General features: G+C 38.2%; 1 protein-coding gene across 2 annotated transcripts in view; it reads right to left on the reverse strand.

Annotated features, from left to right (window-relative positions):
* IGFBP7 (insulin like growth factor binding protein 7) overlaps positions 1–17,252 on the reverse strand; it is a 648,223-nt gene that overhangs the window by 300,556 nt on the left and 330,415 nt on the right. Inside the window, exon 3 of one of the 2 annotated variants that reach the window (XM_044059014.1) lies at positions 4,385–4,501. The exons of the other annotated variant lie outside the window; for it this stretch is intronic. Within the exon in view, the coding sequence (XP_043914949.1) occupies positions 4,385–4,501 (117 nt within the window). The remainder of the gene's footprint in view (positions 1–4,384; positions 4,502–17,252) is intronic. 2 annotated transcript variants of the gene reach the window in all.

A 17,252-nucleotide genomic window follows, 5' to 3' on the forward strand; every position in this document is an offset into this window, starting at 1 on the left:
ACAAATAAATAAATTGTACACCACTCATTGGTATATTAAATTATTTTACATGCATTGCAGTCAAAGTACAATTAATCAGAATAGGTGCTGGAACATAACTAGTGGGATGAAGATGGTAAACTTCAGAAAGGTGATATTAATAAAAAAGGCATGCACTAAACATTCAGAAAAAGTATTCTGAATATTATAATCTTCTTTATTAAGCCTGCCATAAAATCATTTGCCAGTTTATGTGGATATTCACTGCATGTAGTTTGCTTTTTGGCTTTATTTACTTACACTTCCAAATTCTCATTCTACAGTTCTTATAAGATACTCTCTTCCCACTAGGAAGACTACTAGAATGCCAAATATTGTTTTTTTACAATCATTTTAAAGTAGAGATAAAACCTCATCCTATTGTGATGTGATGAAATGTAGGGAATCCATGTGAAATATTTATAGTAACAGACAAGTAAGATAGAGGGCCCAGTTCCAAGAGTTGCTCACGGTGTAAGTGACCAGTTATGCAGGCTGAGAGCTGGTCTTTTGTAATCTTGCCCCTGTTGTAAGCCTGTTTATAGCTAGACTTTACTCTGAAGTAAATCACTTACACTGAGAACAAGACTTTTGGAATCAGGGCAGACTTACATTGAGAGCAACTATTTTAGAATCTGTCCCGAGTTTATATGTTGCAAAATTTCATTCATGCACAGCGCTAGATATGAACATACGCATTCCAATTTATTTAACCTGTTATTTATGTCTTCCTTTATGACATCTAAACTCCAACACAAATAAGCTTTCCACTGAAAACAGAACTCAGTTTGCTCCTCAAAACATCCTGCACCGTTATTTTCTAACGTTACATTAGTAATGCCTTGCAAGCCATCCTCGGACACTGACAAATACTTGTTTTAAATTTCACCATTGATTCCTCAATTATTTTGCTTTTTGCTGGAGAATGTACACTATATTTCTTTTATCATAGTTGTGACTATCCCTGGGATTCAAAACAAGTGACTATGAGTGGTAAATCCTACCATGAGTGACCAGTGCAAATGGTAACCCTTTACAAAACAGAGACCACCCTATAGCAATGATTTTCCAAGAGCAGAAAAATCACTGCAGAGGCAGTTCCACTGGCTGTGCTGCAGGGAATGGGGTGATCTAGGGAGCTGTTAATGTTAATTAACCATGTATTTTCCCCCTGAAATGCCTGCAGTAAGTAATTCAAGCAATTCAGAGGATTGCTCATTTGCACAGGTTATGGTGACAGGCTGTATTCATTAACATTGCCAAAAGATGATGGTCACCAATTCCCATTATTAGGAGATACCACATTGCAGGTAAGTTTAGTGAAACTGAATGAGACAGTAGTGGCGTAGGGTGTGTAAGTGCTGGATGTGTGTGGCAATGTTCATATATGCATGCCTCCAAGGATATGAATGCAATGGAATGTGTGTGTGAGCATGTGCCTGCCTGGATGGTGGCGGTAAGGGGTTATGCTGGGGATCGTGAGTGTTGAGTGTGTGTGACTGGTCAGTGTGTCTGTGAGTTCATTAAAGTGTGTATGGGGGATATTGGATGAATGTCTGTGAGTGAGTGAGTGAGTGCATGCTGATATGTGTGTGTGTGTGTGTGTGTGTGTGTGTGTGTGTGTGTGTGTGTGTGTGTGTGTGTGTGTGCATACATGTGTGCATTAGTGCATGTTTCTGTGTATGAATGTCTGCATGTGTGCAGGAGAATGAATGAAGGGGGAGCCCGTGCTAGTGCAATGCATGAGCAACCAGTGGTAATCATCACCAAAAAGTGCTTTTTAGTATTGGTAGAAATTACACACGATTCAGTGATTTGCAAATTAGCTGGAAAAGAGGTATTCTTCATCACAGCTAAAGCTACCTATGAAGCACTTTTTCCATGATTATGTATACTGGACCTATGCCCAGGAGGTGCTGTACCTGTCTGCAGAGGACTTTTTTTTACATTCCAACCTATATTGCTACAGTTTTCTAACTGTGAGGCAAAATGTGTCATCCCTCCTCATAAACATTTTCTTCCAACATGCAGCAGAACAGAAGAGGTATCTGCCTCTTTTTATACAGTTCAGAGTATGCTGTTACTCAGGAGGCCTTGAAATGTTGATTGTATGAGCAGGAATGCTATAGTTTCCACTGTATATATGTTGTATCAGGAAATAGAAAGGTGACTCAAGATTTCAACAAGATCAGTTGGGTATGGTAATACAAAATCAATGAAGCCTATGATATGATTTTGTTTACACACACACACACACACACACACACACACACACGGATGTGTTTTTCACTTTTCAAGGAGTATACAGATTCATAGGTACTAACTAGGCTAATGATCCATGAGGATCTTCAGAATCCTATCCATGTATTCCCCAATAAAATTCTAGCCCTAGTATTTTAATTACAACTAACCCACAGCCCACTATAATATTAGAACGAGGAACCCAGGGGCAGGGAGACAGACATTTACATGTTATCCCTGTCTATAAGGGACAAGGGTGCCAGTCCAAGGGTGAACTTGTGCCTTTCTATCCACTCATCCAGACTATGCTTGAAAAGAGTAAGGGGTGTACTGTGCTTTATACGTAATAAAGTAATATGAAGTCCCAGCACAGCAACATATAAATTTAATAAAATGTAAGCGCTTTCACGGTATTACAACAACTTCATCAGACAACACAAAGACATTTCACAATATTTAGAAATATTTAAAAAAGAGAACATCCAATCAAAAATTTGATGTCATTAAGGAGTCAAGAAGCTCTTAAAAAAGACAAATTCTAAATGTTTCAAAGAAAAGAAAATAGACCTTACTTTTCTCAACAACCCTTGACTCAATGATCAATGGATGCAGTGCCATCTGTGAAAGCTGTTAGGTTCCCTTTAACTTTTTAGAGTAATATAAGTTCGATTTGTGACATTATAAAGAACAATTGGAATATTTTATATGCAAATGGTGATTTATGAAAATTTCTTACAGAGAGACTTACCTTTTTGTTTTAGTAATAATTTGTTGCTTAAAAACCAGTTATGTTATAGGACTCAAAATAAGTCGAAATTGGTTAGCTCTGAGAGACAGGGAACTTATTGTTGTAGGCATTGTACTGCCTGTAGATATATTCATACAGGCACTAGTTTCACTCATCTGCATTGATTTTACTTTTTATGCTGACTGCATAACTCGTGATTTGGTGTATTATAGTTACTGTAACTGTTGTATGGCCTATTATATAGGCAAAACAAATTGTTCATTAAGAGAACGTATACTTTAGCACTACAGAGATATTAGAAACAATAGAGATGGGAGTGCTCTTGCAAGGCATGTCCAACAATTTGGTCAGGATCATGTTTTTACGTTTTTTTGTACTAAAGTTAGTTGACTGGGGTTTGAGAGGGGGTGATATTAAAAATAATACTGAACCCTGTGAACAGAAATGGATCCTCTATTTTAAAGCTGATAGTTTTCTTGGCATCAATGAAGCAGTGTCATTAAAACCTTTTTTATGTGCTAGATCTTTGAAACATTGAGATTTTGTCTTTTTAAGAGCTTATTGACTCCTTACATTGAATTTTTAATTGGATTTTTAAATATTGTGAAATTTCTTAGTGTGTTGTCTGATGAAGCAGTTGTAGTACCGTGAAAGCACTTACATTTTATTAAATTTATATGTTGCTGTGCTGGGACTCATCGTTGCTTTATTACGTATATTTTATTCTGTATTATTGAGGTGTTCCATTACCCGTTTGCTTTTTATTCTCTTTTGGCTGTGTACTGTGCTTTACATGGAGAGTAAAATAATTCCAGAGAATGTCCCTCTATAGCATGTTCTATTCAAGTTGCAAAAGAGACTGAGATCTATTGAGCAGGTGTTTCTGCCACTATTAGACTTGTGGATGTGTAGTAGATCTGTAAGTAGATCACTTACAGGTTCTGTAAGTGAGACAAAGATCGCTCCTCAGTAGGCTGTAAGATACTGAAAAAGGGACAGGGCTCTGAGATGATCAATGTATCTTTTGTGATTTAGGCCCTTGATTTTTTTAGTGAGAAAGCAAGGTGGTTTCTTGAGTTGTGTCAGGTGTCTGGACAGGAACATACCAAAGAGGATATTATACTCAATGATCTGTCTAATACATGCAGCATACAGTGGAATGATTGCTTCACTGGACCTGGATGCAGTACCCTTACTACTAAGAGGTGTAATGAGAAAGGACCTCCTTATAGCAGTGGATACATGGTGATCAAATGGCAGCTCATTTTCTATGTGGGCTCCCGGCCCCCCACTACTGGTTCCAAACTTAGAAATGTGTTGATGTGATTGTTTATATTTATTAGCCTATACTTTAAAAAGCATATTAAAAATCCTTACCAGAACCCACCCTGTGACCTCATGTTTCTCTGGTCCACCTCGTGTCTGTATAGCTAGATTTTCACGATCTCCAGGCAGCAGTTCTGTCTTTTGTACTCCAGATGACGTTCTTTTAATCTGCAAAGTAAGTAACATATATCAGGCAAATATAGAGTTGATGCTTAGAAATATGTGTTTGTATATACACACCCACACTGACAGACAATATATTTATTATATTTATTTTATTTTATTTTAGATTTGTTTACCGGGAAAGTCCAGCTGGGCAGAGCCCATTTTCAGTGGAGGCCCGGGGAAAAAGCTGCACAAATAGTGACAGTACATACAACATTAGTAACAGTAAATACAGCATGACAAACAATATATGCAACTTAAGTTACAATAGATACAGCAAGTCTACCAGTAGATACAACATCAGATATGGAACTGAACACAGTGATATTATTAACATAGAACCTATGATTATTAATTTACATTTGTAGAGGGAAAAAAATCTAGATTTACCAGATATTTAAGAATAAAAAGAAAAAAAAAATCATAACACAAACAAGATCACTGTCCAAGAAACAGGCTGAATAATTAATTTAAAATGTACTTATGATAACAGGAGATCAGCCAGGGGCGTTGCATGAGCAGAGCCAATTGTCAGATAATTTTTGAGTAGTTTTTTAAACTGGTGTGTGTTGTCAGTGGTTCTAATATTATGGGGGAGGGCGTTCCAGGTTTTTGAGATACAGGAAGAGTATAAGGAGCCTCCCTCAGTGTTGTTAGTTTTAGAGGCTTGTAGTAAAGATTTATTTAATGATCGCAGTGCTCGAGTGTTAGAGTAAGGTTGTAGTAAGCTTTGGAGAGCTGGAGTTTTCTCTGTGTTATGGAGTAATTTGTGGGCCATGATTCATTGGTTGTATGCAAGAAGCTGAGGTAGTTCAAGCCAGGAGAGTTTTTTGAGGGCTAAACAGTTATGGAACCTGGGTAATGATCCAGTAGCAAATTTAACTTTTGTTATAGCATGTAATCAATTTATCTAAATGTTTTTTTTTGAGGTTGATAAGGATGGGTGAAGTGTATAATAGAGTTGCTAGTAGGTGGGTTCTGGCTATGGCAGCTATTGAGGAGTCTATTACAAATTTTTAGTTTCTGTAAAGGGTGCCCATTTTATGTGGACATTTTTAATTGTGATTTATGCAACTCAAATCATAGCTGAACATCTACAATGACTCCTAGTAGTTTGGTGGATGGTTCAGGTATAATTATTGTGTTATTAGCTGTGATGTGAAACTCTGGGGGGAATCTAGTGGCCTGGTAGGTTGAAAGATCAAAAGTTTTTTTTTTTTGGGGGGGGGGGGGGTTAAGAATAAGCTGGGAGATAGCCAGCAATGTTTCAATTTCTGTAAATCTTCAATGTAATCAAAACATAACGGGCAGATCTGAAGCTGATGCATGGGACTTTGTGACTGTATGCACGTATAAACACGGTTCCCTATTATATGATCGAAGACACATTCTTTCAAATGCATCTTGATCGAACTTGAAAGCGCAAAACGGCAGAATACCGAAACGGCATATAAGCGACTTATTTCCCTGGTAAAAAAATAGCTTGGCCGCCTTCGTTATTTTGCCATTTTTGTCACTGTAGTGCAATGTCAGAGTTGGTATATTTAAGTAGGGGGGTGTGGGTGGCACCTTTATGTAATGTTTTAAAGTTTTTTTTTTTTTTCTGTTTTGGAACAGTGATTTTTTTCCCCAGTAAAAAAATCGCTGTTCTAAGTGTTTGGGATTGTAAGCTTTTGCTTACATGGGGTCAATAAATCAGTGTTCACTTTTTTAAGCGTTCACTGATTTAATATAGACTCATATACACACAGACACACACACACACTTTTCAATCTTCAAAGTAATTAACACATAAAAGGTATGCCTAAAGGTGATGCTTGGGACTTTGTGACTGCATGCACACACACACACACACACACACACACACACACACACACACACACACACACACACACACACACACTTTATTCTTCAAAGTAATTAACACATAACAGTCATATCTAAAGCTGAAGCTTGGGACATTGTGACTGTAGACACACACACACACACACACACACACACACACACACACACACACACACACACACACACACACACACACACACACACAATTTAATCTTCAAAGAAATTAACACACAACAGGCATATCTAAAGCTTATACATGGTTACTGTGAAACTGTGTGCTTGTACACACAGAAATACATACATACATACACACACATGCACAAGCATATAAATATGCACCCACAAAGAACCCCAAACGTAGACCCACACATATGGATGTAGTACTCTTCTCCGAATGGACAAAACATCAACGTTCATGACATTGACATAAAAACATTGAAAAAAAGAACATTGACAACTATTGTGCAAGCTTCATGGATTAACTTTGGAGCAGGAAAAACCAAAAGCAATTATTTCTGCAGGGGGACGAGCCTCTCTGCCCACCCCATGTACAGGACTGTGACCCATACCCCTTACTAATAATGTATACTAACTCCAAGATCACAAAATCTCTGTTGAAAGGGCATATTCCCCTACCAGGGGATTGTTGATCTCACACACATGTCGATCATCTGTTTCTGTTGACCAATCAAATGTTGACATTTGAGCATTTTGCTCAAAAGTACATAACCTATAGATAGATAGATAGATAGATGGATATAGATATATATAATCCAGTATGTGCATGAGGGTAAAGAGGCAGTGCATGAGTTTAATTGCAAAATACACAAAAGTACTTCACGACAGCCAAAATGTCCAAGTGAATATCTTATTATAGAGAAAAGGCTTCTAGCCTCTCAACAAGCCCAGTGTTTCACACTTCAGCTTTCAATGCTATGAGACACTCCCACTAAATTTAATAAAGGAACTATCACGACTTGTAATAAATTTAAACAGAGAAAAAACATCATACTGAAAACACTTCAACAAACAGATTTGTAAAAATGAAACATGAAAAATGACAATTACATTTTTAACCAGACCAGATGATTAATTTCATCTTATTGTATGTTTCGAATCAATATGTAGAACTTTGATCTAAACACATGAATGCTGTGCAAGGGATCCCTCCACTGTATAAATAAAAACAGTGAAAAAATAGTGTATGGAATATGTGAGCTCTAGTTTGTGTGCTATAGGAAATACCTTGTACTGCAGGATTAAGGAACCTGATTTTATGGCTCATGACTGTTATTCGTCATGATGAAAATCAGTTCCTCATCTTAAGGTTGCCACCTTTTCAAATGCCCAAAGTGGGACATTTTTGATGAGACGTGAGATATGACAGGACAAGACATACCCATGGCCAGTGCAATGTATAGAACGTTACCTTTTTCTACAAAAAAAAAAAGCTCATTCTTATATTTTGAGTTGCTTATGCTATTTTATGTAACATTTACGTGTTTCAGATACAAAATAACTGGTTTATGCAACTATCAAAGAAAACTTAGGAAATATTTTTGTCCTACAATCTCAGGACATTTGCCATTTTGTAATTTTTCTTGCAGGACACAACTGCCCAAAGAGTGACTGTCCCCTGCAAAGAGGGACAGGTGATAATCCTATCTCATCTTACATAGCAAGATATTTTGTGTAGCTTGTGCTAGATATCCACATATAGGTATGTAACAGGGCACAAGAAGGTGTGCATGCATGGTACAGATATTGCAATATGCCCAGGGCAATTGAGAGCCATAAGTCCGAATCCCTTGGAGTTATAAAACTGTCAGCTGTAATTTTATTTTGTAGTTTGAATTCTACATTTACCAGTTTATGTATGATAACGACATGTAATGTCAAATAATTCTTCCTCCTATTTAACTAACTGATTGCTGTGCAGGGTTATAACTTTTTTGTGGTGTCAGGTTTTCAAGGTAAACTCTTTTGTCAAACTGTTGTGTTCTATTACAAAATACAATTTATAAACAGGTGCTAACACCACAAGTGATTTTTGGCAAGTGAGAGAGTCCAGATGAGAGGACTTACTCACTACTAACACATTACTTCACAAACATGTAAACTATTGTACAGGTAGCACGCACAGGCCCAGTAATATTCTCAAAAATAGGTATTTAATGACGATTCCAGGAAATGAAAGACACGTATATGTAAGCAGTAGCATTCTCACCATTGTTTTTATGTTGGTTTAGCTGATGATATGCTTATTGCATCCCAAAAATACTCACAAGTGTAATCATTTTGGTGTCAGCTACCAAGAGCTGAAGAACACATGAATGTAAGCAGAGCCAGCTCCACTACTAGGTGACCTAGGCAGTCACCTAGGGCCCATTGGCTGAGGGACTGCAACAAAAACTTACATTTCTTTTTTAAGAACACACACTGCGTGTGTTTCATGTCTTCTTTAAGGATGTACATAGAGTGTGGTGTTTGTATATGCATCTTTAGTACAACACATACACATTTAAACTGAAACTGACTGCATGATTTTTAAGAAATGAACATGGAGTTATGCTATTGCCATTCCAGATGAACACGGAGAATGGGTTGTTCATGAAATGTAGGTTAATGCAGAACAGTGTGTGTGTGTGTGTGTTTATGTTTATAAAATGCCCCAGTTAGGGATGGTAGGACACTAGAGCCTGAATCTTCTACACCATATGCCAAACTGTCATCAGCAAAGATTGTTGGGTTTCTGTGCATTTCCACAGACTGTTGAACTTTTGTCCATTTTCAAGGTCTCTTGAGTATCAAGGTAAGAAAAGTTTACTGTTGCTAATGTTATGCCTGTTTTCAATGTTTAACTGTTTTGCTTAGCAAATGGCCATCATCAGTTTTTGTGCTATAAAGTTTAAAAGCAGTGTTAGTAGCACAGCAGGTAGCATACTTGCCTTTGATGAGGAAGGCTGTGGGTTCTACTTCCACACCATGTACACAGAGTGCTGATATTACTGTGCCCTTTAAAGGGGATGAAAGTGCTGCACTCCTGCGTGTGTCCACATTTGAATGAGGTGCCTAGTAACTATGAACCTGTTGCTGGTTTGACAGCCATTCCCTACTGCAATATTCACAGTTTACAATTTTTTTTTAATGTGACATGGGCAGTTTATTCTTCAAGGGCAGCAGGCACATAATTTATACATGAAACACTGAAATGTAAAGTTGATTGCCAGCAGCAACCTCTTCATTAGTTATAGATCTGTTTAATGTGGAATTATTCAGATTACTTTTATTTCTGCAGAGATTGTGTATATTGACTGAAGCTGATGAATTGTAGTCACCGAAGTTTGAGTGGCCTTTTGAGGTTAAAATGTTCTGTAATGGGTGGTTTTGACCTTATTGGTTTATACATTTTGTTTCATTGCTTACTGCAAAAATGTTCAAACCTACAAATTTAAAACACACTCTAACAAATGGTGTTGTATAATACAAGAAATATAATTTAATACAATCAGGATGGTGCATCAAAGAACACATGGATGTAAGCATGGTCCAAAAAATGTGTGCAAGGGTCTATCATTTGAAAACAGCCCAAAAGTAAACTTAATCCTCCACTGGCCAGATGTGGGTTTCAATGCTGTTCAATGAATGTGAATTTCAAGGTCAGAGAAAGTTTACTGTTCATGTTAAGTCTGCTTTCATTGTGATACTGTATTGATTTGTTTAATAAATGTCTATCAGTGTTTGTGCTATAAAATTTGAAATAAAATGTTTAAGTATCTCTAATCATTATAGAAGTAAAAAATAAAATAGTATGCACACTAAAAAGTTTGAACAGTGTTTATGGTAACTGGGGAGAAATAGCCACGAAATGGGACACTGGAATGGCTGGGGAGTGCTGCTAGGGGGACCCTGATGTACTACCCTGCCTAGGGCCGCACTTGAATATGATACAGGTCTGAATGTAAGCAGTACTCTTGCCCATCCCAACAAGTTAGTTTAGCTGATGGTTGGTGTTTTACCTTTACTTAATCGGATTTCTTTTCTATGAGAATTTTTGCGTGTTTTTTTTAGTATTTAATATATTTGGCAGTTAGCACAGAGGTTTAAGGCTTTAGCTGTTAATTATTTGCTTCCTATGATCCGAGGTTTGATTCCGACAGCATTAATGCTTAATTGTGCGACTATGATAAAATCACATAATCGGACAGTGATCCTGGGATAAGTCTGGAAATTGTCCCTGCAGATTAATGTTTTAGAAAATAACTACATTTCTATTCAAACAGTTTTACTTTTTCAGTACTATATTTCGAAATGTACCTCTTTGGTCAAACAATATCTGGCAGAGTATTTCTACTGTGTGTGTGTGTGTGTGTGTGTGTGTGTGTGTGTGTGTGTGTGTTTTATGCAGTGGTGGGTTCTGAAAGGGGCATGTGCTGCAAATTTAGCAACTTTGTTATAGCTATAGTTAGAGTAAATGCTATTCTAGAACAGAGTTCACCGGACATATTTACTATTTTTTTTTTTTTTGGAACTGAGGGGAAAGTGAAAAGGAAGTTGTGTATCAAGAAATTCTCTTGTCAAAGGCTATAAAAGCTTGAAATCTTACAGAATCACAAATCACTCATATATCCCTAAGTAGCACCATGCAAATGAGTATTACAAATTCAAAGTTACTAACAACAAATTGATCCCAATATGAATCTGGGCAACTTGGGGCAATGTAGAAATTGCCTCATGTACAAAGACAACCCTCTCCTCCTACCACCCAACACTACAACCTGTGAGAGATGCACTTATCTAGCCAAACTGGAGGTAAAGCTCTCTCCAATCAAGACTGAACTTGACAGTCAAGAGGAGAAGGTAAACACATGCACCACACCACACTCATCACATTGTTTGTTTGTGTCTTTCGGCTTTTTCCCGGTTAATCTCACTAAATCTACACCACCAAAATCCACACATAGAAACACAAAAACATTCGCGGAGGCTCTCAATAATAATCTGCTCAAGCAACAGAGACCTCCAAAGCAGAAATGCAAGCAACCTCCACCCCCCAACACAACCCTAATGACACATAGCCCGCAGACTCAGTGTGCCACTCAACCACAGCCAATAAGGCAAAACAACGTACCCAACACACTAGTCATAGGTGACTCTATAGTCAGGCACACTGATGTCCCACTCACCAGGCTAAACAAGGAGAAGGTTACTGTCAGCTGCCTGTTGGGTGCCAGTATCCGCCACATAACCCACACACTCAGGTCACTCCACAACAAGTACAGATATGACTCTGTCATTGTCCATGTTAGTGTGAACGACCTGAGATGTACCTCCCTGGACTACATGAAAAGAGAAATGGAAGAGTTCTCTGATCTTGTAACCCAGGCAGGTATGACCCTAGCCCTGAGTAGCATTCTGCCATCACCCAGAATGATGCCGCAGTACAAGGACAGAATGATTGACTTCAACAATTGGCTAAGCTTCTGGTGTCATTCTAAAGGGATCCAGTATCTGTCTGCCTGGGATGACATGGTCGACAGACCATGATGCTTTGCCAGAGATGGTCTGCACCTGTCACCCCTGGGATTCCGGATACTTGCTAAGGTTCTTGCCGCCCCTTTAGTGCCTTTTTTAGGCAAGGTTCAAATGACAAATTCACCACCATAACAGGAACAGGCAAGCAAAAACTGAGGGTGATGCTGCTCAATGCTAGAAGTCTAAATCTCAAAATGCACTCACTCAAGGCACTCCTTAAAATGGAGAACATTGATATCTGTGCAGTGACTTAGACCTGGTTCAAGGCTCCAGAGAGCACCCCTGCACTACCAGGCTATAAATCATGCCACACTTTTCGGCTATGTAACCTGGACCGCAACACCAAAGGCGGAGGTGTGTCCATATTCATTAAGGATATCCACACCTCCAGGCTTAGCTGCTCAGCATAATGCAGCCAAGGTTATCCAAGTGCAACTAACTCTGGGCAAAACTACAATCCAAATTGTAGCTTGCTACAGATCACCCACCATGCCCCAGGATTCCCACTCCACTTTTCTTGATGCACTGGAAAATATTAGGGTTCAACCAAACACCCTAATAATTGGCGATTTCAACTACCCCACCATTAACTGGGAAAACTACTCATGTACCAACTCCTTCACTCAACGCTTTCTGGGATTCATAAACTCCAATACCCTGGATCAACTTATCCACACCCCTATCAGGGGCAACAATATCCTAGATCTAGTCATTACCAACATGAGTGACCAGTTTTCCACACCTGAAGTCAATGCCTCATTGATCCGATCCAGCCAAAAGCTAATTACCCTAGATAGCCACATCCTGCCCCCACCCGCCATTAAGGAAACCATGGAAAAAACTTCTCCAAAGCCAACTTCATGCTTCTTAAGACAGAAGTAGTGAACTTCATGACACCCATGCAGATGGACAATACAGTTGCAACTACAGAATCCTACACAATTGCACTTTATAAGCACTTACATGAGTGCATGGATCATGCTATCCCAAACAGAACCAAGATGCTATCCTCCAAAAAATGGAAGCCAATCTGCCATAAACAAACTGTACAACAGAAGGAAGAAACTGTTGCAAGAGAGAGTAAAATCCCATGAGTGGAGGAGCTCCCTGGTCAGCCTCAGTAAGAAGCTGCAATCCCTGATAAAATCCACCAACGCTATTTACGAAAACAAAAGACAACCACAAAGCATTCTATAGCTATGTCAAGAATCTCAGTGACAACACTCAGATCTGCTCTGAGTTACAGCACAATGGAGGTAAATATACAGACCCAACTGATATTGCCAACATCCTGGCAGATAGGTTCAGTGCTAACTTTTCCCCCTTCTCACCCCCTAAAGAGCCCAGCTCTATACTGGAAGAATGCAAAGTTCCTGTAATCACGACTGCAAAGGTAAAACCACACTCTTCAAAGCCAAGAACACAGCATCCATGGGACCAGACAACATTCCAGGCTGTGTTCTACATGAACTACAGAACAAACTGGCGCCCCACCTAAGTACCATGTTCAATCATAGCCTCACCTCAGGCTTTGTGCCTGCTGAATGGTGCACAGCGATGGTTATCCCACTCCACAAGGGGAGAGCCATCACGGACCCCAGAAACTACCGCCCTATTAGCCTGATGAGCCTGGACTGCAAGGCCATGGAACATATCATTATGGAACTTATAGACAAAGACGTTGGTAATCTCCAAACTCTGGACCCAACCCAGTTCGGGTTTCTAAAAGGCAGATTATGTCTCCTAAACCTGATAGACTTCTTTGAAGCAGTCACCAAAGCCGTAGACAAGAGTAAGGTGGTTCACACAGCCTATCTAGATCTTGCCAAGGCTTCTGACACCATCCCCCACTCTGGAATTATAGATAAACTCACTAAACTAGGTATAAATCCCTATGTCACAAGATGGGTTGCCAACTGGCTCACTGACAGAACCCACACTGTGAAAGTAGCAGAAAGTAGCAGACTCTGACTTCAGACCAGTGACAAGTGGAGTACCACAGGGTTCAGTCCTGGGTCCTCTCCTGTTTGGTATCTACTTCTCTGAAGTACAGGTTACACTATCAGGTCAAAAATATTCAACATCATGACTGAAAACAAAAGTAGTAGTCTGGTCAGAATTTTCCTGAATGATAACATTTCAGGTAATGACACTTATTTGGAAGTGGTATGAATGGGAAAACCTGTTTTGGATACTACATATGCATGTGGTAGACAAGTTCCATTTAACCAACATACCTCTATCTACCTATCATGAGATGTGGAACAGAGGATTCCAAGATGGTCACTGGCTAGACTGCTCCCTATTCAATGAGCTCCTCACAGCTTTGACATTACCGGCTCTTTTTAACAACTTTCAAGCGAAATTTCTCCACAGTTTTTTTTTTATAGAAAGTATCTCTGACAAAATTCCTTCATTTTGAGCTTATTTATTTTCAAAAAAGTTTAACTTTTTATAATAATTTACCTCAGAAAAATTTTGACTTCAACAGTCTCCTGCCACGTGCACTCCAGAAGCTCTACTCTGTGTCAGGCATCCTGTTTTCACACCTCTATCCTGGGCATGGCTGGCAACTCTGACACCATGGAAACGCAGACAACCAAGGCCAAATTTTCTTCTATGCTTTCTCCAGAGAAGGACACTGGTTCTAAAAGATTAAGAACCACTAAACAAACTACTGTGATCATTAAAGTAAGTGCCAAAGATAAAAGTGACTCTAACTTTCATTTGGAAGACTTAAAGATGGCATTACAACCCATTCAGAGTGCCATACAGAGTTTTTCTGATCAATTCACTGATTTTGGTAAAACCTTAAAACAGATAAATGAAAGAATGGACATTCTTGAAAACAAATATCTAACTTTGGAAATGAGAGCAGATTCTGTGGATCGAGATCTAAAATCCAAGGATACTATTATTGCAGAAGTACAAGCCAAATTACTGGACTTAGAGGCAAGAAGTCGCAGAAATAATATAATAATTAGAGGTCTACCGGAATCTTATGAAAATCAAAACTTACTATCAGTGACTAAACAAATATTTGAGGCACTACTTAATTGTGAGACAACTACAAAATCCTTAACTGTAGAAAGAGCACACAGAGCCCTGCGTGCCCGTCAAGATTCTGCTCCACCTCGGATTATCTACACAAGATTACTAAACTTTCCAGATACCCAAAGTATTTTGGAAGCAGCCAAAAGCAAAAACCATCTCATCTGGAATTCACATAAGCTGACCTTTTCACAGGATTTACCTCCTCAAATAAAACTGAATAGACAAAAGTTATCACCATACTGTGCAGATCTGATAAAAAGGGGAATCAAGTTTCGTATGCGTTACCCAAACACACTATCTTTCAACTATAATGACAGGAGATATATAGCTACAGATCCACGAGAAGCAAAGGACATCTTCCTAAAATTATTCAAGATCCTTCCTGATATAGCTGCACAAAAGTAACTCATCTAACTGATGTAAGTACAATTGCTGTTAAGTCAGTAAACTTACATTTCATAATATGTATTCTTTAATCACAATGATCTTATAACAAAGTTTTTACAAAAAGAAAAATCATTCCAGACTTGATGTGAGAAGGACATATGTTTGATAATAATCAGACCTGTCACATACTCTAATGCCTGTAATCCTTATATATACTGCCTACACAGTATCTGAGAATCAACAGAGCTTAAATATATACGGAACCATTGCTTTCAATATCAAATGACACTTAATAAAATGGAAGTTGCAACATCCAGACTTCTGTACTGCCGCTATGCTACTAACCTTGCTGGAGTTTCTTTGATTTGTGTCAGAAATATGATGGACAGTGATTCCCTTCATGTGTGGCTTTGCGTTGGTGTCATGGTCTCTGGGAAAATAGCGATCTATTCATCCTGACAGTGGCAAGCTGATCGGAATGGGTTTCCCGTTGTTGTACTTGACTGGCTTGGAAGCGATCGGTGATATGGATGTGCCGAGACCTCCTCAGGCTTCCGATTGCTTGGAGTGTGGCTTCCTGGATTCTTGAGGCCTCGCTTTGTGAAGAGTGTGGATGTTCATCGTCGGAGACTTTGTTTTGGCTGTCTTGATAATGTTTTCTCACGTAAGTGTGTTTTCCCTGCTCAGGATGAGTCTGAAGCTTTGCGCGCTTTGAGATGCCCTGTTCACGTTCGAGATGATCTCTACGTATGTGCAGAGGCATAGCTGCCTCCGAGACTGTAATCTAAATAATGACACTGTTGGCTTTTTACCTGCTGAAATGTTCCCTGTTTACACTAAACAAGTCAAGCTTCTTGGTTATTTATAGTTTTACATATTATAGATTCCGGTATATGTAAATGGGTTCCAAGTTAAATTTAATGCTAGCATCTTTTCACATTGGGTTTAGGATGGCGAATTAGTTAATAGAGGGATGTGTGTTAGTCTCTGCTTTTTCAATTTTATTTATGATTATAGTGTCATTTTTGTATAGCAACATGAATATCACAAGACATTACTAGGTGAAATAGTGTTTAACATAGGTGTTAGGGGAATCCTTGAGCCCTTGGCAAAGATTACATTGTACATGCTACTTAACCCAGAGTGAAGGCATATTTATGTTAGGTTATAAAACATTATTTTACTTATTTTATTATTGTTTGTAATGCAGATGGGAGACTTGAAATTGCATATTGGATGGATGATTAATACTAGATGTGATGGTGATCCCACTATTAAAAGAAATTATATTCACTCGTGTTCCACAAATTAGTTTAGTCAATAATTACAATGATTAGTCAGGGATCTATTGATTATATGGTTTATTGATATAAAAGTATTATATCTTAAATATATAAATGAATACTTCATATTCTAGGTACTTTTAAATTATAGGGTTTGAGATGTACTCTTATGTTAATACATTCACTCACATGATTATTTTAGTCTAGATATATTAAAATTCTACTAACTATATTTATGTTTCACATACACCTCCCATTGCAAATACATATTATATTGTTAGATTAACAATATTTTCTTTATTTGACATAATTTTAATTAACTATATAGGAGTTTGTGAATACACATGTGAATGGGGTTAAGTATGTCGGGCATCTTGTTGTTAGATTATTGTGTAAATATGTTTAGTTTTGTTAACTTTATTATAGTCCTTTTTAGGACTTTACTCAAATTTTCTTCCTATACATGGGATATATTGGTGACCAAGTATACACATCATACATATAGTTATCTTTATCTTCCTTCTTTAGATAAGTTAAGGTGGGTAGGCACTGGGGTAGGGAAGTGGGAAGATCTTGAGACTAAAGTTAATTTTATTTTGAATCATACCTTTATACATAATAACTGTTGTGCTGGGACTAAGTTTTGTTTT

The sequence above is a fragment of the Protopterus annectens genome, chromosome 17.part0, assembly GCF_019279795.1.
Source record: "Protopterus annectens isolate FY-2018-M chromosome 17.part0, PAN1.0, whole genome shotgun sequence".
In the NCBI taxonomy this organism is placed as follows: domain Eukaryota; kingdom Metazoa; phylum Chordata; order Ceratodontiformes; family Protopteridae; genus Protopterus; species Protopterus annectens.